This window comes from Aptenodytes patagonicus, chromosome 19 (assembly GCF_965638725.1).
Source record: "Aptenodytes patagonicus chromosome 19, bAptPat1.pri.cur, whole genome shotgun sequence".
Taxonomy (NCBI): domain Eukaryota; kingdom Metazoa; phylum Chordata; class Aves; order Sphenisciformes; family Spheniscidae; genus Aptenodytes; species Aptenodytes patagonicus.
In genome coordinates, this window is record NC_134967.1 from 6,675,457 (window position 1) to 6,699,638 (window position 24,182).

The 24,182-nt window shown below is 43.7% G+C and overlaps 2 protein-coding genes across 5 annotated transcripts; one reads left to right on the top strand and one right to left on the bottom strand.

Moving 5' to 3' along the window:
* Positions 1 to 757: 757 nt before the first annotated feature.
* On the top strand, positions 758 to 12,813 carry LOC143169092 (lysophosphatidic acid receptor 6-like). Of its 2 annotated transcripts, XR_012996850.1 has the most exons (5): positions 758 to 1,098; positions 2,147 to 2,294; positions 6,266 to 7,522; positions 8,345 to 8,662; positions 12,775 to 12,813. XR_012996850.1 is itself a non-coding variant. In XM_076356272.1 (4 exons), exon 3 carries the CDS (start codon positions 6,457 to 6,459, stop codon positions 7,510 to 7,512), a length of 1,056 nt encoding a protein of 351 aa, XP_076212387.1. In that variant the 5' UTR covers positions 758 to 1,098; positions 2,147 to 2,294; positions 6,266 to 6,456; the 3' UTR covers positions 7,513 to 7,522; positions 8,345 to 10,349. The 2 variants fall into 2 exon arrangements, 1 of the variants encoding a protein (XP_076212387.1); XM_076356272.1 differs by lacking the exon at positions 12,775 to 12,813 and having other exon boundaries at positions 8,345 to 10,349.
* INTS11 (integrator complex subunit 11) lies at positions 10,255 to 24,113 on the bottom strand. 3 transcript variants are annotated; one of them, XM_076356269.1, is made up of 18 exons: positions 24,065 to 24,113; positions 23,377 to 23,562; positions 22,341 to 22,438; positions 21,241 to 21,314; positions 20,797 to 21,025; positions 20,582 to 20,680; positions 20,449 to 20,483; positions 19,613 to 19,751; positions 17,895 to 17,959; positions 17,036 to 17,225; positions 16,238 to 16,321; positions 15,594 to 15,683; positions 14,842 to 15,004; positions 13,924 to 14,031; positions 13,234 to 13,295; positions 12,182 to 12,324; positions 11,310 to 11,439; positions 10,255 to 10,436 (listed from the first exon to the last, which is right to left on the bottom strand). In XM_076356269.1, exons 2-18 carry the CDS (start codon positions 23,402 to 23,404, stop codon positions 10,371 to 10,373), a joined length of 1,803 nt encoding a protein of 600 aa, XP_076212384.1. In that variant the 5' UTR covers positions 23,405 to 23,562; positions 24,065 to 24,113; the 3' UTR covers positions 10,255 to 10,370. The 3 variants fall into 3 exon arrangements, with proteins under 3 accessions (XP_076212384.1, XP_076212385.1, XP_076212386.1); XM_076356270.1 differs by lacking the exon at positions 24,065 to 24,113 and adding an exon at positions 23,680 to 23,898; XM_076356271.1 differs by lacking the exons at positions 23,377 to 23,562; positions 24,065 to 24,113 and adding an exon at positions 22,621 to 22,736.
* Between the last annotated feature and the right edge of the window lie 69 nt (positions 24,114 to 24,182).

The window sequence follows — 24,182 nt, forward strand, 5'->3', positions numbered from 1 at the left end:
TATCATTTGTTCTTGCCCTCCGAGACTGCCAAGGGGAAAGGAAGAACAACCCGATGCTGCTTTCAGATAACTGCTTTTTTTTCTTGTTCTGAAATTCTGGTGCCTGTCTCTCAACCAGGAGGAGGAAGGAGTGGGGCTTGGGGTTTTTTGGTTTGGGGTTTCTTTTTTATTTTCCTTCTGTGGTGTGTGTGGGAGGGATACAGGCTTAGAACGGAGGAGAATGTAGCATTTCCTCTCTGCCCCTCTGCTCTGTAACCCTGCCTTTGTACAGCGTAGTGCAAGGGACAGCTGTTACTGTCTGATGCAGTGACTTACAGAAACAGCCTTTGAAAGTACTTGCCGTTTCCTCTCCTCATCAACAGTCACTCTCTTACAGAACTGTAGTAGCTTTTACATTATCCTGTTCCCTGGTACAAAGCCATGTCTGTTGCACTTAGGCTGTGGCATGTTACAGAGCAAAGTTCCTTTGAGGTCACTTAAAACCTGTTTTAATGGTCACAGCCTGGGCTAGTAGCACGGGAACAACTATATGAGTGAGTCAGCCTAATTGTGAAGTGAAGCACTTTGGGCAGCGGAGGCTCTGTCGCCCGAAGGTGGCTGCCACGCTGTTGCTGGGCTCTGATTTGCTTGTTGCTGCCTTCTGCTCTTCCACAGTTGTTGGTGCAGCGGTGCTGCAGAGCGGGTCTGTCAGTGACCTGAGGGCATGTGAATCATAGTGCAGAGAGAACTCTTTTTTTCTTTTTTTTTTTCTCCCCCCCCCCCCAACCACTCTAATCTCGGGTTTTGCAAGCTTGCCCAAGCAATAAAATACAAATTGGGTAACTTGTGGGTTTTTTCTTCATGAATGACACCAGAATCTCTGTCTGTTTTGGTTATAAAACGACTGTTAGAGTGCCAGGTTACAAGAAAGAGGATGAAAATGTTGACTTCTGAAGTTCACAGAAGAAACAATACCTGGTTTAAACACTCTCCTGCAGTGAAGCAATGTGCCGCTGAGATGCCTGGCACCACCATAATTAATCTCCCCATTGTCCATGAGAGGAGGAGAAGAATTGCAGAGAAAGCCAGTTTGTCGGAGCAGACAGCCCACTTGATCTGGTAAGAGAATGTTCTTTGTTATGTGGCAGTTCAAAGTGACGTAGACTATTGCATTCAGATGAATAAAGGAAGAATCTTAATAACCTTTTGAGAGACCGTAGAGTTTCCACTCTCTGTTGGCATGGTGAAGAGCCACGAGGTAGGCAGAGGGGGAGGCAGCGGTTCTTTTTGACCTCTCTTAAGGCCACCCTTGCCTTTGGCAGTAGGGACCGAGTTAGTGAGTGGTCCTGATACAGAATAGGAGGACAGCCCATGTCTAGGTGTCCCCTCATGAGAAGTGACGCATCTCTTCCCCGCTGTTCCAGGTAGCAGTTTTGCCAGAGACCTACTTTTGATAGCATGGGAAGGAAAGGCGAGATACTTCTGGTTACTCTCTCCCTTCCCATGCAGCATGCTGGCTGCTAGCTGCTTTATTCCCTCGGGGACTAATTTCCAAAGACCATGACAGAACTTTGGAGGGGTCCTGGGTCTCTACCGTGGAAAAGGAGAGCTGGAGCTGCTGTGTTGCTAGTGTGGTACCCGTTTGTGCTTTTCTGGTACAGCCTTGCTGGATAAGTACCCAAAGGCAGGGATGCTGTAACATGCTGCAGTGATTTTTCAACACGAGCAGCGGGGCTTGTCCATCTGTGTTCGAAACCTAACGTGCCCATGTGTTTTTGGACAGCGGTTTGCCTGAAAAGGAATGGCAGCAAAGTCTTGCTGTTCCCCGCTTTGAGGGGAAGTGAGAGTGCAGCTACAGGCCCATTTCAGAGCGTCTCAGACTGAAGCACTGGTACCAGGTTTCAGAGAGGCTGGTCTTGCTCTGCAGACTGCGGGGACTGGAGGGCAGGGCAGGCTGGAGGTGATCAAGGGTGGCTTTGGGTGGGAGCATTGTGCCTCCCTCTTACAGTGGATACATGGAGAGAACTAGAGCGTGCACTAGTGCCTGGCTGTGCGCTGTGCTCTCTCCCCAGTTCTGTGGGAGGACGCTTCACTAGCGGGGCAAGTGCTCTGTCTTGGATCTGAGTGACAGCTTTTCATCTTCGCTTCCTGTGGTTTCTCTCTGTAGAGCAACGTGGGAGAGCTCTGCAGGGTGTCTCGCAGGGCAGTTTGCTCTGGTGTTAAAACTCTACGCAGAAGAGCTTAGCGGTGACCTCGTAGTTGTGAGGACTCTGGAGAGGCTGCAGCTTTTGCATGAGATGCTGATCTGAGCTCTGGTAAGTTAACTTTCTAACTACATTTATTATGAGTCTTTACAGGGCAGAAAACCGAACCAAATATTAATGCTGTTTGGGTGCTAATCAAGCTAACTGCTACTGCGGGCTCAGGCATCGCTGCTTTTTTTTTTTTTTTTTTTTAAATAGTCGCAGTGCAAAAATACCTGCTATTGATGTTTCTGCAAATGTTTCCCAACTTCTGGTTACAATAAAAACCTATCACGCTTACGGGCTTGTTATCAAATCCAGTAACTGAGCAACCCAGGTTCAGCTATCCCGACGGTAGTCTAGAAGTAGACTAACTGGCTAACGCTGCAGTTGGCAAAGAACTGTTGTGGGTTTTTGCTTTGGTTTTTAAATCCCAGAGCAACTGTTAAAAATAACCTAAAGACATTTAATTAAAGAACATGCTCATAAAAGATAACATCATAAAACATCATAAAAGATACCATCAGCAGAGAACTTTTTTACAGACTCCTAGTCTGAATTGGTTTTTTGGTGTCCGTCATTAATACGTGTTATTTTTATCAAGGGGTATTTAGCATTCTTTTCCTTTTTATGTTGTCGCATTACTCATTCTTTTCAGTTGATCCCATTTGGACATCCAATACATGTGATGCTTTAAAACTAAAAGCAGAAAACTTAATGCTTGACCAGTGTTCAAAGACTCAAGCTTGGTTTTCTACGAAAACATTTCTAATAATGTGGAAACGTTGATGTATGCTTTTCTGCGTTTTTGTAAATCCAATAACTTGGTACAGAAACAGAAGTTCAGTGGTGCTTTTTGGTTGTCTGGAAGAAATAACAGCCCCCCTCCCCCCCCAAAAAAACCCCAACCAAACGACAAAACAGCCCTGGGGAAGCAAAGCTGAACTTGGAATTTGATCAGACTCCATACTTAAATGGTAGATAAGTAAATGGTACGTTACTGTAAGAGATGAAAGCGGCTATGTACTTGGAAAATATCTGTTTAGTCATAAACTCTGTCACTTCTATTACCTCTCACAGGGAATGAAAATACTTTCAAACAGGTTGATGTACACGGTGGGGTCCGGCAGTGCGTATGTAACTGTTTGGAACGGGGTAGAAGACCAACTTGTAAAAGACTCGTACAATACTCCATGTCGGTGATTTATTATTCCCCCCACCCCTTCCACTGTTCCTTACTTCTGCTGTAGTTGAGCTTAAAGGGGTTCACGTTACTTGATGGGTTATTTATAGGGCTGGTGAGTGCGAGCGGGTACAAGCTTCACCTGTTACCTCAGCTTGCTGGGAAGTATCAGCTTTGCCCGCTGTCCGCTCCAAGAATGTAAGACACAATGGGGGATCCTATTGCAGATGGGGAGGGATTTAGGGGATAAAGTGAGACTACAGGTGCTGAAAGCGAACGGTATTAGTGTAGTGTCGTGGTGCAAGCAGCTTCTGTGCCTTTGGTAAGGCCTTGTAACCATACCGCCAGGGATCTGAGTGGAAGCAGTTTCAGGCAGTCCTTTAGCAAGACTCATTTTGCCATCTCACAGCGGTCAGTCAGCGTTAAGCATAGAGAAACGCTTGTGTCTAACTTCTACAGAATCTGGGGACAATGTATGTGCTGTTTGGAAAAACTCCTTCTGCTTGTTTTGGAGCCGTTACCTGATAGTGCCTACGGACGTCCTTAACCGTGCTTGTCTTGTGAGAAGCAGTAGCTCATCGGTCCCCTTTGCCGTCCTGCCCCTTTAATGATTTTACCGGCCCCTGCCTTATCTTTCCCCCGTTGCGACACTGTACTAGAAAAGATAGATGTTTGGTGGCTCTTGCTCTGGCAAAACTCTGAGATAAAGGTTGTTTCAAGTCCTATGCTGCTTAAAGTTATGGCTTAGCCGTGCCTGGCTTTGTATTAATTTTCCTCTGTGTGTGTGTACAAACCCTTTGCTATTGGGTGAAAGGCCCACTTAAGGAGGTATGTATGCCTACTTGCCTACTTAAAGTGAAACCATTTTTTAATCTTCCAGTTATCTTCTCGGGTGCTTTTGACTTCATTAGACAAACAGCTATTGGGAGGAAGTGTGAATTCAGAGTTTCCTTTGGAAAGTACCCAGCGACCTTTGTATTTTTTTGCTTTTGATGGCTCAACTTTATGAATGTCATGCATACTGTAGCTGGGTTTAATTTCTCCGCTGCTTTTAATGGCTTCTGTTTAGGTGTCTATGTTTGGCTTAGGTACTCGGATTTCTTTTATGTTTGATGGAGAGAAACTGCACTGCTGGGGTGCAGTTTATTGCTATGTGATGTGAGTGACCTAGACGAGGAGTCCTACTGGTACAGCGCCTCGTTCCCATATTGCGAACACACAGAATCATAGAATCGTTAAGGTTGGAAAAGACCTCTAAGATCATCGAGTCCAACCGTCAACCCAACACCACCACCCACTAAACCATGTCCCTAAGCGCCTCATCTACACGTCTTTTAAATACCTCCAGGGATGGGGACTCAACCACTTCCCTGGGCAGCCTCTTCCAATGTTTAACCACTCTTTCAGTAAAGACATTTTTCCTCGTGTCCAATCTAAACCTCCCCTGGTGGAGGTTTAATCACTTTGGGGTTTTTTCTTGAAATGATATCTACATTATGCCAATTAGAGGTATATGGCAGCAAGACGGTCTGAATTTCTTTCACACATCCTGAAAACAGAGACTTCAGTAATTAATACTATTTCCGATTTTAACACTACTTTCACTACCTTCTATCAAATCAGTCAAAAATAAGTATCCCATAAAGTAGCAGCATCGCATTTGGGAAAGGTAAGCATCTAAATGCGTATTTCTATTTATACTGGATTCCCTCTTTTGCTGACTTTCTCTCAGAAGTTTACTGCAGAATTTTTTGGAAGGGATCTCTCATGTATATGAATTTCTCAGGGCTGATTGAGCTCTATCTGGGATATGAAGCCCTTTAGACACTTCTTGCATGTGCACTAGCAGCATACATGAACAAGATCTTCCAACAAGAATTCCATGCCAGCAACTGTTCTCTATACTGAGTCCTTCAGGCTCCCTTTGCAACGGAGACGAGTGGTGGTTTCTCTCTGCCATGTGCCTGCAGAGTAGTAGGTTCAGGGTGCTGTAAATTCACCCACCAGCTTACACCGAGCCTCCCCATTTGTATATGCCCTTCAGCTAAGGTATAAAGGCCTGGGTGGGAAGGACAGAAAAAAACCCATTTCTCGGATTGTCTGCATGCTCATTATCAGGTCTTACAATGACCTAGGACAAGAGACCTGGCCCGTCTTGTCTGAAGTGCTGAACCCTTCCATCTACTGGTGTGTTACGGTCGTCTATACTATTGATGATCCACCCTGAACCATGCCTAAGTGCGGGTGGGGATGGTGCGGCTGCTTTGATTTGGTTAACAGCTTGGTATGGATGCCAGCTACCTGTTGCAGTTCTGTGCTTTAAATACTATTTCTTAATTTTAACAGGAAGGTTCCACGCGTGCTCTTTACAAAACTGCAGCAGCAAGGTTAAAACAGTTCAGTCACAGAGAGGACTGAGTTAACTGTCACGCTGAGTAACTGAAAAAGCAGTCCTCCATGTATTTTTGCCACTACTGCTTTTCTTTTTTCCTGGGAAGCCTGCACAATCCATCACTGCAATTTTTTAAGGACGAGATAATGACATCATAGATCTCTCAGAAAGACACAGGAATTCTGGTAGGGCTTAGGAATGGGAAATTAATTACAGGACCTCCAAAGGTGTATCACTGCTGAAGCTCTCCTGTACGGCTTCAATTGCTGGCCCACCCTTAGCCAAAGCTACAGCCTTCTACGTGGTTTTTGTTTGGTTTGTGGTTTGTTTTTTTTTTTTTACCAGGAGGAAATCGCTACCTGTTAATTCAGTATTGTCATCTCGTGATGATTTTAATGCCAGTAAATAATCTGTCTACTGTGTAAACTTCAAATGCTTGTGTTTAAAATGATTTATTCTCCCTTACAGCAACACTGCTTTCCATCTAAACATACCAAGCGCAGACCTCTGAGCCACAGACTTCACCAGACTTAACATCGCTCAGTTGTGCAGCTTCAGCTCTTACCCACTCGAGATGAAATAAAACTCAAGAACCTCCTGAGGTAAGGGATAGCTTAAGACTTTTATCCTGTGTTGGATATCCCTGCACTCCAGCAATCATGGCAGATATTTCCTGGCCTGAAGGAGTCTCCAGTGAGACAGTTGCCAATGCCAGTTCAGAATGCAGCTTGGAAGCAGACTTCCAGTATTCCTTGTTCACGGTCATCTACAGCCTTGTCTTCGTGCTGGGACTGATAGAAAATGTCTTAGCTCTGTACCTCCTGTCCTGCAAAGTAAAGCACGCTTCTCATTCCTATGTATACATGATTAATCTAGCTCTGGTGGACACCTTGTTTGTTTGTGTGCTGCCTTTTAAAATTCATTACCACCTGAATCGGAACAATTGGACCTTTGGTGACATGGCTTGTAGGATAACTGGGACTTTGTACTATATCAATATCTATCTAAGCATTGCCTTTTTCACCTGCATTTGTGTTGATCGCTACATTGCAGTGTTGCACCCCTTCAGGTATGTCCAGATCAAAGTCATCCATTATGTGGCGGTGGTCACGGTCCTTTGGGTGGTTGCTCTAAGCATCATGGTTCCACTTATCCTTGGAGGTCCCCTCCACAACAGTGGTGTGAGGAACACGACCGTGTGTTTTGAGAACTTTGCTACGCGTAGCTGGACTTATCGCATGGCACCTTACAACATCCTGGCCTTAGTTTTTGGTTTTGTGATCCCGTTTTCCATCATTCTGATCAGCTACGCTCTCATTGCTAAGAGGATCTCCCAGATCAAACACAGCATTCACAAGAGGAAGGCCCTGCGCACCATCTACATCATCTTGGTCATTTGTACTTTGTGCTTTCTCCCCTATCATCTCACTCACTTGCTCCACTTTTTAATGAGAATCCAGGTCATCAAGTCATTTACCAACTTGATCTACAAAATGCGAAGGGTCACCTTAGCCCTCGTGAGTTTCAACTGTTGCCTTAACCCGCTCTTGTACTACTTCAGCTCTTCCAGCAAGCAATGGCACTTCAACTTCAAGCTCAGATTCAGGTCTAAAATGGTGTACACAATCAGTGACCAGATATGTGGGGAGTCCTCCTATGTTTATAAACTACAACAGAGACATGGAAGTGAAAAACACAGAGATGGACTCAACTGATCTACTTAAAGTAAGTACAGTATTCATCTTTCCAACTGTTTCTTTGAAAACAAACTTGTGAAACCTACTGTTCTTTCATACAGCGGTTGTTACATCAAGGCTAGACTGAAGGGATGTGGCTAACAGCTATCTATTTTTATTAGCCGACCAGGACAGTACTTGGGGGAGCTGTGTTCTCTGACAGTCGTAGAGAGCACACGGTAAAACATGCTGTGTTCATGTACGTCGATGTTTTGGTCTCCTTTTGTTTAACTTTGGGGTTGGGAGAACACAGGGCTCTCTTCTGGAAGGCGGTACAGCCCAGGAAAGGGTTACTTGAAAGAAACCAGCCTCCTAACTGACACTAACTGCTGAAAGCTGAGTGGATCAGGGCAGTCCTGCTTGGCTTTTCCCTATTTTGGAGGGATCCTGCGTTTTCTCCCCGGGGGCACACTGTAGCCAGCTGGGTTCACAAACTGCTTTCTGCCTACATTCCACAGCCAAATAAGGGCTTCTCATCCCTTCTTGTGAATCAATTGATTGCCTTCCTGAGGAGCATTTCGGTACAGGGTTTCTAGCATTGCATGCCTATGGATTCAAGCTGGACATCTCTTAATGCAAGTTTAGAAGAGAACAGATCTAAGTATTTATCAGTCGGTTAACCCTGTGCAGGAGCAGAGGTAAACAAGCCCTTCTTGCCACACAGTCATTGAGGGAAGTTACCGTAGGAGCTGGCACGACTCCTTACGCTGTGCAGTCCTGTTCAAATGTCAAAGCTCTCTTTTCAGTCGTTGTAATTATATCACAAAATGTATCTATCAGACCTATTTCAATCTTTCTCTTATATTGACAGAACCACACAGCTGCTGACAACTGCTGCGTTTTCCACCCTGTGAAACATGAGACTGTGGAGAGAGTTTATCATTTGTGGGTTATCAGAGACACCGGAAAACCACTGGCCTGGCTGACAAACCTGCTTAAAAGCCAGCAGTTTACTTAACAGGATGTGATTTTTGATAACGGATATACAGACTCACTGTTCTGTTCCTTCCCATGCCACCCCCAAACTTTATGAAGTGCATATATGCTATTGGCCTGTAGGCGTGCAAGGCTGCTGAGCAGATGAGAACAGAAGGGAAATTGTCCTGGGGCTTGTTCAACAGGGAACAAGGTATGCCTAACTCTGGCAAAATCAGTACTTCAATTTCCAAATGTGCAAAATGCAGGCTAAAAGTCACACTTTGACCTGGCACGCCGCAGCAGGTGGTTGGGGTTCCCAAGTTGTGCTATTGCACTTGGAACAAGAACTGCTACGGACCTTAAAGGAGGGGGAGAGTAGGATTATTGTGGCAGAATGGTGTGGGGAGATAAACGATCGTGCCTCTCTATATGATGTAGTAACTTCTCTTTGCACAACAATGGATGTTGCACCTTCTGCCCATATTCAGCCAATTTTCTGATGGCAGCTGATGCCACAGCCTACTCTCTGGTTAAGGACAGGAGGTAAGAGGTTTGGAAAATAAGCAGCATGGTATGTTGGGGTCTCGGTTTGTGGAAAAACACCACGCGTGATGATGGTAAGCAAGGGTCTTGAATTTGGGAGGCTGTATTGGATCAGTTAAAGCCAGTCAATAAACCACTTAGCATCTGAGATGCATGCAGCAAGCAAACCAAGAGCAGATCTGAAATTATTGTAATAGAGCTAAAGCTTTGCCATAGATGGCTTTTGTGGGTGCAGTATTACATTTGTTTGTTAGGATGGGCCTGACTTGAATTAGTTATTTTGCAGTTTGCATGGACACCTATTACTAATGATGGGTCAGCCACTGACCTCTCCATTTCTGTCTTTTGCTCTTAGCTTGGAGGAACTTTTTTGAATAACGGTGAGAAAACCTGCTCAAACTTTTTTAAAATATTGAAAATAATGATTCCTGTGTTCCTCTGCTTGGTAAGACAAGTGCAAACCCTTGCACTTGTAAAATGGAGATGAGGAAGCCTCTGAGAGAGTATTAGGACAAATTAATCTTTTACCTTTCATGAGATACTGCTATTTTTGTCCCATTTATAGGCTATGGAAAAACTTCCCAGCCACGGAGGGACTGTTCTTTCCAACTAAGCACAATTTTTATGTTCTGGACAGAGGAAGAAAAATTTTCATTGGCGACTCCATCCAGAGTGCAGCTTTCTTTGCAGGCTTGTCAGCTGTCATTGAGGGAAGTATGGATAATAAAAAAAAGTTACGCTGCTGGGTAAATAGCACGTTTAGGGCTTTATACTCTTGCCTCCATTATACTTACACTTTGCATTTTAGTTGTGAAGCTCTGAAAGCTCCTTGTTTTGACCCCTCAGGCTTGCGTTTATCTACCCACGTTAGCATCATGTAGGGCTGGTCCCCCTTTATTGACAAGTCAGGGAATCCCCCCGTTCACAAACCTGACGCAAGTGAGCTCTTTCGTCCCATGCAGAGGGTCCAGGAATTAGGTCAGTGCATATGGCTGTTGCTTCTACTTATTTTTGGGGACAAACCGAAAGCGTAGATACTGCACAGAAAATCACTGTAGTAGAGAACCGGACTGCGGTGGTTTTAAGGAAAATGAGCTGTGTGAGGGGAAGAATGCTGAATATCTTTTACCTTATTGCACAAGCAACTCAAAGCTTGTTCCTCAGGATTGTCTAAAAACAGGCTGTAATGACTCCCCGGGCAGGTTTCCAATAGGAGAAGATCGCAGTACTGCTGAACGGTGTACACTGTCACTGCTGTAATTGGAGAAACACTGTAATTCCTTTATTAAAACAAAACCAGAAAAACCACACTGACAATGTAAACAAAATAAAATCTAAATCTCTCCGAAACGCCACTGTGCCTGCTGCTCTGTTGTTCACGATGTACTCTGTGGCAGTCCTTTTTTCAGAAGGGATGTGAGGTAGCTGCCCAGTTCTTCATCCTAGAGAGAATAAAGAGAAACAGGATGAAAGCAATCTTCCACTTCACTTTCCATTTGGGGCAATAAATTCGACTCTGGTACCTAGAAATAGACTGAAATAATTCTTGGACCCAGCAAAATCCAATGTTAGCAGTGTTCAAAAATGGAAACAAATCCAGATAGCACAAATGCACTTTTGGGTGTTCTTTCAAAGTATCAGTGTAAAACTTGCATTTGTCAAAGTAGGTGTCTAGACCCGAGGTGTCTCTTTTGAGGAAAATGGCCATTTTTCTTGAAAGCAAAGAATAAAGAACCATTGTTCTGGGAGTTTTTTTGCTTTGCCCTCAAGAAGGCATTTCCTTGCTGTAAAGAAAGCGTTTAAAAATACAGCCATAGAAAGTATACTTTTGAAAGGAAGAAGACATGACAACTATGTCTAATCTTACACAATTTTGCGTTAGCTAGCTTTCTACTTCTTGTTTGAAGTTCTACATCTAAGAAATACAATACAAAATACCTCCACACTCTGTATTGCAGTAGTGATACAGCTGAGAGTTTGGAAGTTGGATAGCACAGTGTCCTCAAAACACAAACATAATTGTAATTAATTGTAACTGTACTAAGTGTAATTACTCCAGATCAGCTGTCTTGAATTCAGTGGTCCCAGGGAAAACTGACTCAGTAAAGCTCCTGTAAAAGGATTTGTACTAAACCTAAAATGGTAAAGAAAATGGCCGTGACTCACCTCATCTTCTTCCAGTCAAACTACTTCAAAAACAGAGTGATGAAGACTCACCCTTACAATAGCAACCCACATTGTAGGACAGTTCTGGACTGTAAGGAGTTAGTTAAGATCAGAGTTGCTTGAAAAGTATGTTTTCAAGTATTCCTTACCTGGTAAGTCCAGGATACGAGCAGAACTTTGGTTCCTTGATCCTCTGAGTGTGCTGTGGCTTGGATAAGAATGGACTCTACTGTTATAGAACCATCAGGGAGATGCTGCACTGAATAATCTTTCAGGACCCTGGTAAGAGAGAAGATGATAGGTGATTTATTTTGGATGGGACATGCATACAAGCTGAAGGGTGGGACACCCTCTGTATCTTTGAATCCCCAACAGCAGCATGTTGTTGCTACTTTTAGCTGTGTCTCTGAGTCAGCACCTACTGCCCAAGGAAGGGAGAATGGGGCTGATTCATAGCTTGCTTATTTTGGTGCTTATATTAATGATGTAGGATTTCCTACAGAATTTTCTGGCTTTCGTGATAGCTATAGCTCCAGTGAACCCTATTCATCTGGGCAAAGGACTACTCACAGAATCGACCAGCTGCCTATAGGAAGAAAATAGCTTTTAAGATTCATCTGCTGCTAGCTTTTGAATAGCTTTAAGAGGTGTCTTGACCCTATGCTTGATGATCTCACTCCAAACAATTGTACTAACTTCAGCTAGAAGCAGTAGTGACAGCAACAAACCAACAGGAACAAAGATTTCAGGTGGTCTGCTCTACCTTGGCAAAGACCACGAGCTTGTAGGCCGATTACCAGCCTCTGCAGTGTAACCACTGCTCTGGTTTTGTTAGCTATACAGACTGAAATCTAGAGCAGTTGTGTCTTCTGGGCCGCAGAGAATTTTCTCTTAATAACTCTCTGGGGCTGGTCTGGAAGGGCAGAAAGGAGGGGGCACTTGTACTACCTACATTAAGAGTTACAAGCTCAAGACCATCCCTAGGTGAGAAAAAAGCAAACGCAGCTAGGAATGGACTTACCCTTTGAGATGGTTATATACACGAAGCACTGTCTCATGTTCTTTCCGCGGATCCTGAATGTGAACACGGCAGGTGAAACGCAACTGATGTTCTGCAAGGCCCAGCTCCTTCAAAGCCTGCTCAGGAGAAACCAGACGGAAGCTCTGCAGAGGAAAAGTACAAATCCATTATAAGCCATTTCTTTGCGCTTTCTGAAGTTTTACTCCTCCTCTGTGGTCAGCTGCACACAGGTATGTGTTCATCACTGCAGAACTCCAGCAGGTAAGATCATTCCTTTTCAGTCTCTGAAATGTCTCGGCACATTTCAGCAAGCAGTAGCAGCTAGGCATGAGCATATGATGGACAGCAAAGGTAGAGGTAAGATGGTGGCAAAGTATCCACTTAAATAATCATACCAATTCTTTATTTCCCAAAATTAAAGTTGTTCTCTGAATGGAAGTTGGTTTAACCTCTTCATCAGGGGGAATGATTTGTTTAAATAGAAACATGAGGTTACAGAGTAAGAACTCCTCCCTTGGCACCTTTCCATCCTTGTCCAACAAACTGAGGTCTTCCAACAACAGGCTGCGTCTTGATTCTTTTGATTTTTACAGGCACAGTGAATCAGAAACACCTTGGATTCACAGGCTGAAAACCACAGCCGCCTCGGAATGGCTGTAGCTGCACCCAGTAGGCTGCAGGGGGCCAGGGCAAAAACCAGACCTTGAGCAGAAGCAGCTCTTCAAATCTATCCATTTCCTGTGACTTCAGCCGTGAGCATTCATGAGACTGACCAGTAAAAATCCTACCTCCACAACACCCTGCTCGTGAACAGCAAGATACTAATTCTGAAATTGTGGGACTAGTGAAGACTATCAGTCAAGACAACTGACAAGCTGAAGAGTCTGTCTTACAGATTAATCTTCCCAGGTACGCTGTTACTGGGCTCTTTCCAGGAAACTAAGACTGCTTACCTTTATTTTAGTTCCTTGTTCACCCAGACCTCACTTACGAATTATAACACCACACTCGTTCAGAGGATACAAGACAAACGTAAGAACTTTTTTACTTACGTTATCCTTCATAATTAATGTGCCATGCATTAGCTTTGGCTTCTTGACATCTGGTAAGAGACCTAAACCAAGGCCAACAGAAGAGAAAGACGATATGGTTTAACGGTGATGTGCTTACTTTTCACACAAGACGACTGCTATAGGACTTCATAGATTGGATTTCTGAGTCCCTGCTGAGGTTCAGAGACAAAGATTTTACATCTTTGTTCTCCTGTCTGTTAAAGTGCATGGTGCTTAAACCATTGTCAGTGCTCTAGACACATAAGAAACCATGCTTAGTAATACAGAACAACCGCCTCTCTTCCCATATCACTTCCTGATTTGAGAGGTTTTAGATTCTTCTTAAATTTGGTTTATAAAAGTAATTCCAGTTTTCACAGACCTAGCTAGTAAAAGCATTCATGGACTTTGTTTTCACAGTGAATGCGCAATGAGTAGCAAACAAGGTAGAATGTGTGTGTGTGTTTTTAAACATTACTGAATACACATTCACAGCTTAGTAGCCACTACACTTCACAGGAAGCCCTCTCAACCACTAAATGCTCATAAAACCTGTTCTTTTACAGGAAGCGCTGCTGTAAGTCACCATTGCTACAAATGGCCCTGCACCACTGTTTCCACCTTAGGCAAGTACTATACAACACAGTGGCAGGGCCCAAAAGATTAAATTCTTGGTTGAAAACGTGTCACCTATTGCTGTTTCTCTCTTCAAGAGTCCCAGGGATATGTCCACTGGAATGCTGGGATTGGTGAATATTGTTGTGGTCTCTCCATTTGCAGGCATGTAACAGTTGACGTCTGCAAGGTAAACAGCCAGTGTCAGGACTGCTGCAGCAGCATTTCCAATCCCAGACTGTCATTTCACCCACAAGCAGCGTGCAAGCATCCCTAGAGTAGATGGTGCTGTGATTTTGGCAGAAGCCTATTGCAGCTGTTCAGGACAGGAAGGGAAGTTTAATAGCGATCTGCTGAAACTTAATACCAGGGATTTGAAAGAGGCTGAAAAGTAGAACTGCTGCTCAGACTTAAGGCTAACAACCTTACCAGAACCATCAAAACCCCAATGGGGCAATACCTGCTAACCCAGCTATCCTTAACTCCTTGTGAGGGGTAAAAAGAAAACAGACTGCAACAAAACTGCCCGCACTCTGATGTCAAAATCTGCAGACAGTAAGTAACCAGCCAATGTGAAGTCTATGCTTTCTCCACTCATCATTTAAAAGTCAGCTGTTTCCAAGGAATTAATTTTTTTTTTTTCTGGAGCTCATTCCCTGTTAGCAAGTGAAGTTGCTAACTTATAATTTCAGATGTACCCTGCCTGCCTCGGCTTCTTCTAGGAGTCTAAAGAAATGTAAATTCAGTAAGTGCTGAACTATAACAATACAGACATATCAAAACCACTTTTACTTCAAGTCCAAATGGACATTAAAATTAAATGGGCTTAACATGTTAAGTAAGATATGTTACGGATACTAGTTTCTCGAGGGTGACTGGTCCTGTAAATTACAGTACGCCTTACTCTAGGCTGAGGTCCAGTGGATTAAGTACGTGAACTTCAATGCCTTCCTTCTACTGCCATTCCCTCTTCAGTACCAACACTATACGTACGAAATTCCTGTTCTATTTTCTGCTTCAGAAACTCCATTTTCTTTGCTTCACCATGGACCAGGAGAACATTTCGCGGCTCAGCCTGGCGAATCAGCTGCATTATTCCCTTGGCATCCGCATGGGCGCTGAAGGACATGTACTCCACCTGCATCTTTACTTCCAACTGGGGGGGAGCAGAAAGCATGGGCTTTGTGAATCAGGAACTGCTTTGGCTCACTACAGCTTGTATACCACACGCAAACAGACCCAGATGCCTCCGTATTTAGTTTAAAGAAGGAAGCAGAACACCTGAATTGGAAAATGAGGCTGGAGAGAGAGCTGCTTATCAGCAGAGACTGAATATGATGCTGTACAGAAAAGCTTTCAGTAACTTACAGGATCAAACTGCTCAATTTCAGAGCACAATACTTGTTGCACATTTGCCAAAACAAATCAATGCTTAAGGACGTTTCGTATCAGTTTTAATATCCCCATCTGCCTAAAAATGTATCATTTTTACCTATCTGACTAGTGGTGCCTCATTATTAAACATTATAAATATGCCCCTACAAAGTCTTATGGCAGAAAAAGACACACTTGCCAATGCAAAGGGGAAAAAAAAAACCCTAGTCCAACCCCAAAGAAAATGTTACTCGGGTATTTTCAGTGTTGTATGCTGCATATTCCCGTAACAAGTACATGGTGTCTAACTACCACCTAAAGTTCTGAAGAACTTCCCCCAAATGATCCTCCTTCTTGAATATAGAACTTACTATTTGTCTTCCTTCCATTTCCAGCTTGCGCTGTCCACTCAGAATCTTATGGCCCACAGTTCCCTGCACACAGTAGCCTGGCATGATGACCTGAGAAGGAAACCAGAAAAACCTACAAACTCTGCACATGGACTGTTCGTAGCATAGCTGTTGTTAACACAGAAATAGCCACAAATGCAAAATGCTGATGTAAGTTTGTGTTCTTCCAAGTCTTGCATACTACCATCCTTCACTGGAAAGCTGCTTGCTTTGTTCTGCAGCTTGTCTGGTGAACACCCAACTCCAGAACACACACAAAAATGAAATTAGAAAGCAAACTGCTGAAATCTACACACCGCTAAATAAGAATTAATGCTAGTTACAAACGTCTTTGAAGCAGCTTCAAATTAATGACAGCGCTTCTGAAAATAAAATCTCCCACAACCTCCTTTCTGAAACGTACCTCCTCTGCTTGCTCTGTCGCACATAGCAAAGAAAATTCAGAGCTTGAAAGAGCTCTGCCCTGGGTTGGTTCACTAGAGGACTCGTGTCGTTTAACCCCAGATGCTCAGGAAAAGCTTTCCTGCAACCTTTGTTCTTACGACTATATCAGTACCGCTATCACATTAACACAAAACATCACTCAAGGAAACAGAATTTCTTACCATATTCTTTTCATTCCCTGCCCATTTCCTGAAGATCTGAAGGGACTGTCCTGCATGAAGCATACCAGGGGTTGCAAACACAACCTGGAATTCAAAAATATGCCAAGAATCACCATAGAAATCAGTTTTTTTTCCGTTACTTATAATATATAAATATCCTAAAACTGGACAGAGTATCCACTAATACACATTAGTGCACACTGACTACATCAAAGCTCTAATGAGGACTTTTGCTATCTTATTTTTCCCACCTTGTCTAATTTTTACGTAAGTTGAACTACTGTTTTAGGAAATTTTTGTGAGCATCCATAGTGTCTGATAACAACTTTGAACGGTTTTATAACGGTACTATCATGCTTGACAGATTCCTCTTTCAGCTACTGCCTAATAAACCAGTCAGAAATAAAATCGGCAGTTTTTATTTATCTCAATAAAATAAGAGATTGTGTTGTAAAAGATCCGTCTCCTGACTTAAGTCAAAAGAATATACTGTAAAAGTTATGGTTTGAATCAGGTCTGAGGTATAGATTATATGAACACGAAATCAGTTTTTTTTATTTTCTCTGGGCATTTTACCTTTACTGAAATAAAGACAGAATGATCTTTAACAGTTACACAGATAAAAGCATTCAGATGGCCTGGCCACAAAAGGGTTTTAGATGGGATGCTGATATTAATGGGGTTGAGGATGCTTAGCTTTTGCAGACTGCCTGTTTGCCTTACCCAGGAACAGAGTGGTATAAAAATAGCTCCCTGACACTACACATCTGCTCTATTACCTTGTTAACGCCCACCTACCATCGGCCCCGGATTGTCTGCAAAGGCCCGATCAAATGCTTTGATGTGTTTGAATTCAAACATGTTCCTCTGCACAAATGTTTTCCGAATTTTCTGATTAGTCCAGGTGATGAAGAGCTTGTAATAATGATTGGCCTTCTCCGTCAGTCCCGTGGAAAAATAAATTGGAGCCTTCAAGTTCATTCTTTCCCTGTGGAAAGAAGCGTTCCAGGTACCTGTGAGGGCCAAATTAGGATCCTGGCTATCCATGCTGAAAGTCCATAAACCTATGTAGTCCCCAAAGATTTTTTCATGCATACCCTGCTCTCAAAGAGCTACAAATCAGTATTATGACAATGCTACATTACTATGCATTAACTTACTACAAAGTAGGCTTTAGTACAATTCTCCTTCTCACCCACTACAGACAACTTCCTTCCATTACAAATATTAATCAGTCTGCTATGGGAAATAATTAAAATCAGTATCATTTGGTATTATCAAAAACATTTCCACACAATGCTTATACCCAAGTTTAACACTTGTTCATCCCTCCTCCCCCTCCCATGAAAAATAATTTTACAATGTGGCACAGATGCAATCAAATTTTTTAAAGGATGATTGATCCTGAGTGTTTGGGGGAGGAGTGGAGAATGACTCTGGGTAAGAAAACAGTTAGTTTACTGCTTAGAGTCAGGAACACTGGGAAATACACAGAAAGAAGTAATTCCGCAACTGCTAGCATGGGCCGACATGCAGAGGAACACTAATGAGAATACTTGTACTAAACAGACACGAAAGAATCATAGAAACCTGCCAGGACCACAACATGAGGAGGACAAAAAGGAGGTGGTACGTGCACAGAAGAGACTGCACTCACCAGAAAGTTTCCAATAAAATGCAAAGTTCCTGGGCACGTCCAAGGGCAAAAACTGGGATAAGAACCTGCAATTAAGGTATGATTTACAGTCGGTGAAACCCAAACAGCATGTAAATGGCACTGCAGTGTTACCATTTCTGAACAAGTCCCTCAGTTCCCTCTCACTTTCGGATATTCTGTTGCTGACCTTTCTTTCCACAGGAACATGTTCTGCAGTTTTGGAATGAAAGGCACTGATATTTGACAAGCACCTATCTGCTTGGCTAAGACCTCAATTTGTACATACTGAGGAAAGCCTCTGGCAGGGCATGGTGCTTGTGAATATATTCAGTTCTGTTCTCTCCTGGATAATATGAAAACAAGTTGTTGAGAGCAACAATTCTGGCACGATTTATGGAAATGGACACTAAGATGAGTGTTTCTGTCCTTGATCGCTTTGTGCTGGGGTAATTATGACCTTCCTCCCCTCCCAAATTAAGGCAACACTGGAGGAAAGAACATACAGCTGTTTTGATCTCCAATGTTTTCTTCAGTTAAGTGCTGTCACTTGGCAGCAAAGAGTTTACCGCTACTCATTTGTTTTCCAGATTCAGTGGGAAAGCCGTCATCTGCTTCTTAATGGAACTGTTTAGCAAACCACATCCATTACCAAGAGACTCACCCTCTTTTCCACAAGCAAGCCTACATTTTGCCCCTACTGACAAGAACAGTAAATAAAATACAGGGCTTGAGGTCTCAGGTGACAAACTACTATAACTTTTAACCAAAATGCAGTCCAAGTTCTACACGTACAATTAACAGCCAGACTAACTTTCCATTTAATCGAGTTAAATAAACTAAGTCCTAGGACCTAGAACCAGATCCTTAGCTACAGTGAAATCAGTAAAAATTTCCTGTGTTCCAAATTTTCACTTCTAGTTCCATTTTCTGAGGGGTTAAAATGTCTCTTTTTACAATGTCTTTCCCTAGGCGTGCTCTAAAAGCGCCATTAATGAAAAACAGAATCTCAAAAAAAAAAGTTTTATATTAGCAGAGAGGGGCTAAGCTCCAAGAAACAGGAAGGACTGAAATTCTAAAATAATAATGGACTGATACAACTAACAGCCACATTACGATGCTATCATCGTATGTTCCACATGCTTTGTGGCTAGCTGAAGTTGTTCACATCAAATCACTGGACTGGAACAGGCTTACCCAAGCAAAAGAGCCAGGCAAGTGAAAGCCACAAACAAGGTACTGAAGCATCATTTACGGTATGGTAAGCACATGCCTTCCATGCACTTGGAGGGGTTTTATGGTAACAGACAGCACAGTGCTGAACAGCACGAAGTAGGATACTGAACAGACATACCTGGCTACACTGGAAATAACTTCTGATCAAGTTTAAAAGCAGTAATTGAAAGTCAGTCTCAGGTTCTTAATTTACATGACTAAGAGGATGCTTCAGTATACAAGATGCAAACCAAGTTAATTTTGCAGACTGTAAGCACAGCATTTCCCTTACTGTCTCATTAACTCATAGTTTGGTTTTCTTCTTGGCACAGTTTAAGTGTTTAATATTCTCTCTTTTAAAGTACAGACGGAGGAATATAAAAATGCCTTCAGTTTCATGTAGTGGTCACACATAGGTGCCTGAGTTAATTGTTACACAGCAGTACAGAGCCAACAAGAGCTTCACAGAGGAAAAACCCATCACTTAGATTATCAAAACGCCATACCTTCCCTCCTCTTTCTACAGTCTCATGAACTTTCTTCAGGAAGTCTCTTTCTCTGCAGCGTTTGGAATCTCTGATAGTTGTGGCATAGGTGGATTCACTTATTAATAAATCTGGGCGACACTTATCAATCCAGGCAGCACTAAAACAAAAGGAATTTTAAAAAAGCCAATTAAACTAAGGGATGGTATCTGGCATTTCTGATCTGCAGGTCTCAAAGATGGGTGGAGAATGTCACTGTCTCCATTTGCAGATAGGAAAACAGGTACACAGATGTGTATCGACTTGCCCAAAGTCACCTAGGAGTCCTGTGGCAGCATCAGGACTCCTCTCTTTGCAGGCCATGCTTTCTTTAAATTAATCCAGCTCAGAACAGAGACTACAGATTTTGAAAAGCAATTCTTTTCCAGTCTATTACTTGTTTTAAATGCATTAAAATGTTATTATAAATAGCATGGATATTATAAATCTCTCATATATGCCAGTACAAATAAAATTAACATTAAAGTTTGCGATTGGCTCTCTCTTAGAAAGTAATACATTTAAAGATACCACAACAATAAAATATTTCAAACATGTTAAGTCCAATTATTATGCAGCCTTAAAAATAGATTAATATACAGAAGATTACATTAAGGTCTATCTGGAAGAAATCAATGTAAATCTGTTCATTCTCATAAATCAAAATTGCATTTATCTTTCCAGCAAAGACATCGTTAAACGTTCCAGCCTCCTAACAAGGAATCGATGCTGATAAGCCCCTAGTATTAACAGAAGCTGTGCTAAAACCTTCCTGTCAGAAATATATACAACTCATAGAAACTCAGCTTCCTACTTACCCTAAATGTCTGTCTGGTGTCATGTTATAATCACCCTAACGGAAGAAGAGAAATCCATTAATATTCTCAAGGTAACGGGACAGGCTATTAGAAGGAGATGTAGGCGTCTATAAATATTGTTGTGCATACTTACAGTGTACACAACTGACTCGCATCCAACCTTAATCTGGAACATGGCTGCTCCTAGCACATGGCCTGCATAGTATGCCTTGATCTCCAGCTCCTCATCCACCTGCATGAACAGGCAAACACTGCAGTAGTGCAAACATTTGAAAAAAATAAAATTGCTCTGCCTTCTACAGCAATCCAGTTGGTCTGATCCAAGAGTATGCAGGAACGATCATTTACCTGAACTGTCTGGTGAAGATGCACAGCAACCACTTTTTTCATACAGTCTTTAATCATTTGGGAAGTGAAGAAGTTAGTTTCCCCTTTCTTATCTACAGTTATTTTCCTATAGTCCTCCAGGAGGATGGGACAGATGGCCTTGGTAGGATGTGTCATGTAAATGGGCCCATCGTAACCGACCATTTCACTGAAATACGGTAAAGCTCCACAATGGTCCAAATGAAAGTGGCTGCAGAAAGATACAAATGATAAAGGAGATGCTGCACAGGAATTTAGCTTGCCTGGTTCTCAGATCTTGCTTCAGATTTTTAAAGCACTGCATGACATAGAGGAACTAGCCAAAATATGAATGATGGACTTACAACATGTTTGGGTTGCTAGGGAGAGTATACAAAGCTTTCCTGTTTCCCATTTGACCTGTGACAAGGAAGGACGCTTTCTCACCTGATGATCACACAGTCTAGAAAGTCAGTCAGCCTTCCATTCTGAGTGATGTAAGAAAAGTCAGGAAAGCGTCTCTGCAAAGACATGAAAAAAGAGGCTATCCATTACGAAAGAAAGCCAGTTAACACTACATTACCAATCCAACAAAACAACGGTGTGAACGACCTGAAACACTGGAAACGGGCTGTAATCCACCTCGAGGCAAAACTGCAATAAGGCAGCAGACCACACTAGTGTCAGCAATACGGTAAGAGCTGCAGGCACCACCTGCATTTATGGGCAGAAAGAGTCAAAGAGAAAAAGGACAGGAGGGCTGCCAGAGGACGAACAGGGAAACTGACCTTGCGAATAAATAAAACTACAGCCAAGTTTATCTTCAAAGTAAAACAGGTGACCAATGCGTTTTAGCTTACCCACAGGCATTAAGGCAGAAAGCCTCAAAACCTTTTCTGTAATGGCACGTTTGCTCTGTATCACGCTTTAACTCTTTCCATCTTACAGAGTATTTTAGCATTATTCTTTTCCTACTAGTATCAGGTGACCAAACATCAGGAGTGTTTCCTAGCTCTCTCTCTAAAGCATCAGAGATGCGTGGTGCAGATCCCACAAGTAATTAACTGCCCAAAACCAAGCATCGTGTCAAGAGCAGTCTAGCTAATGATGGGATTAATGCTTTAAAGCATAGAAGACACCTGCCCATGTGAAGTACAGAAAAACCAAAACCACCAGGAAGGGAGCATTCACAGCTTGCTTAATATTTTTTTTGAGTCCACAACCCAGGGAAAGGATGGCTGGACGGTGGCACTTCATATAGCAGGAATACTCGAGGAGACGTACCTCTTGCACAGGAAGGCAAGATTTTGAAGGGGCAATAGTAGTTCGTTTTCTGCCATAATCCAGCTCCAGCAGTAGCTGATACCTGTGCCCAATAATGCACACCCAGTTCATATTACCCATACGTCAGGTAAGACAAGTCAGGCAACGTTCAAATAAAAGGGAACAGAGCGGAACAATGAACCAGGAGCCCTGCTGGGAAACGCCAGGCAGATGCACCTTGAAGGCATCTCTACACAACATTGAGGCTTCTCCACTGTACTCACATCATCGTTGTAGCCCATGTGCATCCCACAGTCAAGCATTACGTTTTTCCCAGCAATAGACACAAGGATACAGCTGCGCCCCACATCCTGGCCAGCTCCTGGACCCAAGCAAAAGAAAGATAAGTAAGACGTCTCTGGGAATATTTACAATCGCTTCAAAAGAAAGGCATTTAAAGGTCCGTACAAACTTCCTAGCCCTTCTCTGATGCAGGAAAAGACTACATCCTTTCCTCCAAGCAAGCAGATCTGTTAGAGGGTAAGCAAATGTGAACTGACTTACCCCATTCCCTGAGCTTATGAGGCGGCCTTCCAGCTCCAGCTGCAAAACTGCAGTAAATACAGCACTGCGTCCAAACCCATAAGCGGTTCAGATGCAGGGCACGTTTGTTCTCTGCTCGCTGCTGTGCAATCGCAGCTACACAGTTTCAAGTAAGAGCAAAATAATCTCTTATCTGGAAAGCATTAGCATGGAACTCAAAGTTCCCAGGGCTCTGCACCTCCCCAAGTACTCTGCCTCTCAGTGGAAGCACAGACCTTCATTAAGTTCTAGTCAAGTCCATTCCGAGCCAGAAAACTATCCATCAGAATAAAACAGTTCTCCTGCTCGGCACATCCTCTGCCCTCTCAGTACATAAACGCATCTCTGTGCAACCCATAAAAAAAACAAAACAAAAAACAAGAGAAAAATTTGCTTCCCATGGATCTTTAGCACTGTTAAGTAAACTAATTATCTATACCGTACAATACTACAATGCCTTTACCAGTACGTATTAATGAATCCTCTAATCAAAATAGAGCTGTCAGACTGTTCGAGTCTTACTCGCTTGAGAGACAAAAGGAGGACAATGACACACGGACAAGAACCAAGTTCGGATGCTGCGCAGCTGTAACACGTATTGCAGTATACCACCATGAGCAGTTTTTGTGGCACAGAAAGGCATGTATGTCTCCAGCGGTCTAACGCATACTACTTTGAATTCTAAATTCCAAAGATTTTCAGTGTTTCTACTTCAGGATGATTTTAGATTGGACTTACCCAAGGGAGTGACTTTTATTTCAGGCATTTTAACGAACTCTAAATCTCAAACTGCACGGTAAATTATTTCAGAAACAGTCTAATGGTGGCCACAAAAAGAAGAGAAGATTTAGCCGTTTTTACAGCCGCCATTTCAGTTATTTGTCAGTATCAGGCAGAAGACTTAAGCAGAGGCCCAACTCCTTCCTAGAGGGAAGACAGTCAGAAAACACAAGTCGGATCAACACGTGGATGATTAACAACTCCTGGAAATTCAGGCCTGCTTGGCTTCGATAATCATCACCACCACCGGGAAGCACGGACCGCTCTGCAGGCGTCCCGCCGACGGGAAGGCAGGGGAAGGGCTCCTGCTCCACAGCGGGTGCGCGGCCAGCCCTCCGCCCGGCGGTCTTTATTTATCCACGCCGCGCACACCACCAGCTTTCCAAGCACAACCTCGCCGCGCCTGCCGGTCCCGGCGACGCTGCCCTCGTCAGGGAAAACCCGCCTGAGGCGCACGCAGGGCCGGCCCCGGCGCCTCCGACAGCCCTCGGCCCTCACGCCCAGCAGCGCGGCCCCGCGGCGGAGCGCGGCCGCCCCCCCCCCCCCCAGCAGCAGCGCGGCCCCGGAGCGGAGCGCCCCGGCCCAGCAGCAGGGCCCCCGGCCCACCGCGGCCCTAACAACGGCCGCCCGGCCCGACCGCTCTCACCGCCGCGCCGGGCCCGCTCCTTCGGCGCCGCTGCGCAGGCGCAGCCGCCCGCCCGGCAGGGACCGCCCCCGCGCCGCGGCCCCTGCGGATTGGCCGGGCTGCGGGTGACGGGCGGCGG

What these genes read in the sequence shown, in the direction of transcription:
- LOC143169092 (XM_076356272.1), top strand. Translation starts at nt 6,457, where the DNA reads ATGGCAGATATTTCCTGGCCTGAAGGAGTCTCCAGTGAGACAGTTGCC.
- INTS11 (XM_076356269.1), bottom strand. Translation starts at nt 23,404, where the DNA reads ATGCCTGAAATAAAAGTCACTCCCTTGG. An exon ending in CAGGGAATGAAAAGAATATG is followed by an intron (nt 15,684 to 16,237) that starts GTAAGAAATTCT and finishes TTTCCTTCTCAG; the next exon opens with GTCATCATGCCAGGCTACTG. An exon ending in GTATATAACCATCTCAAAGG is followed by an intron (nt 11,440 to 12,181) that starts GTAAGTCCATTC and finishes CTCTCTTACCAG; the next exon opens with GGTCCTGAAAGATTATTCAG.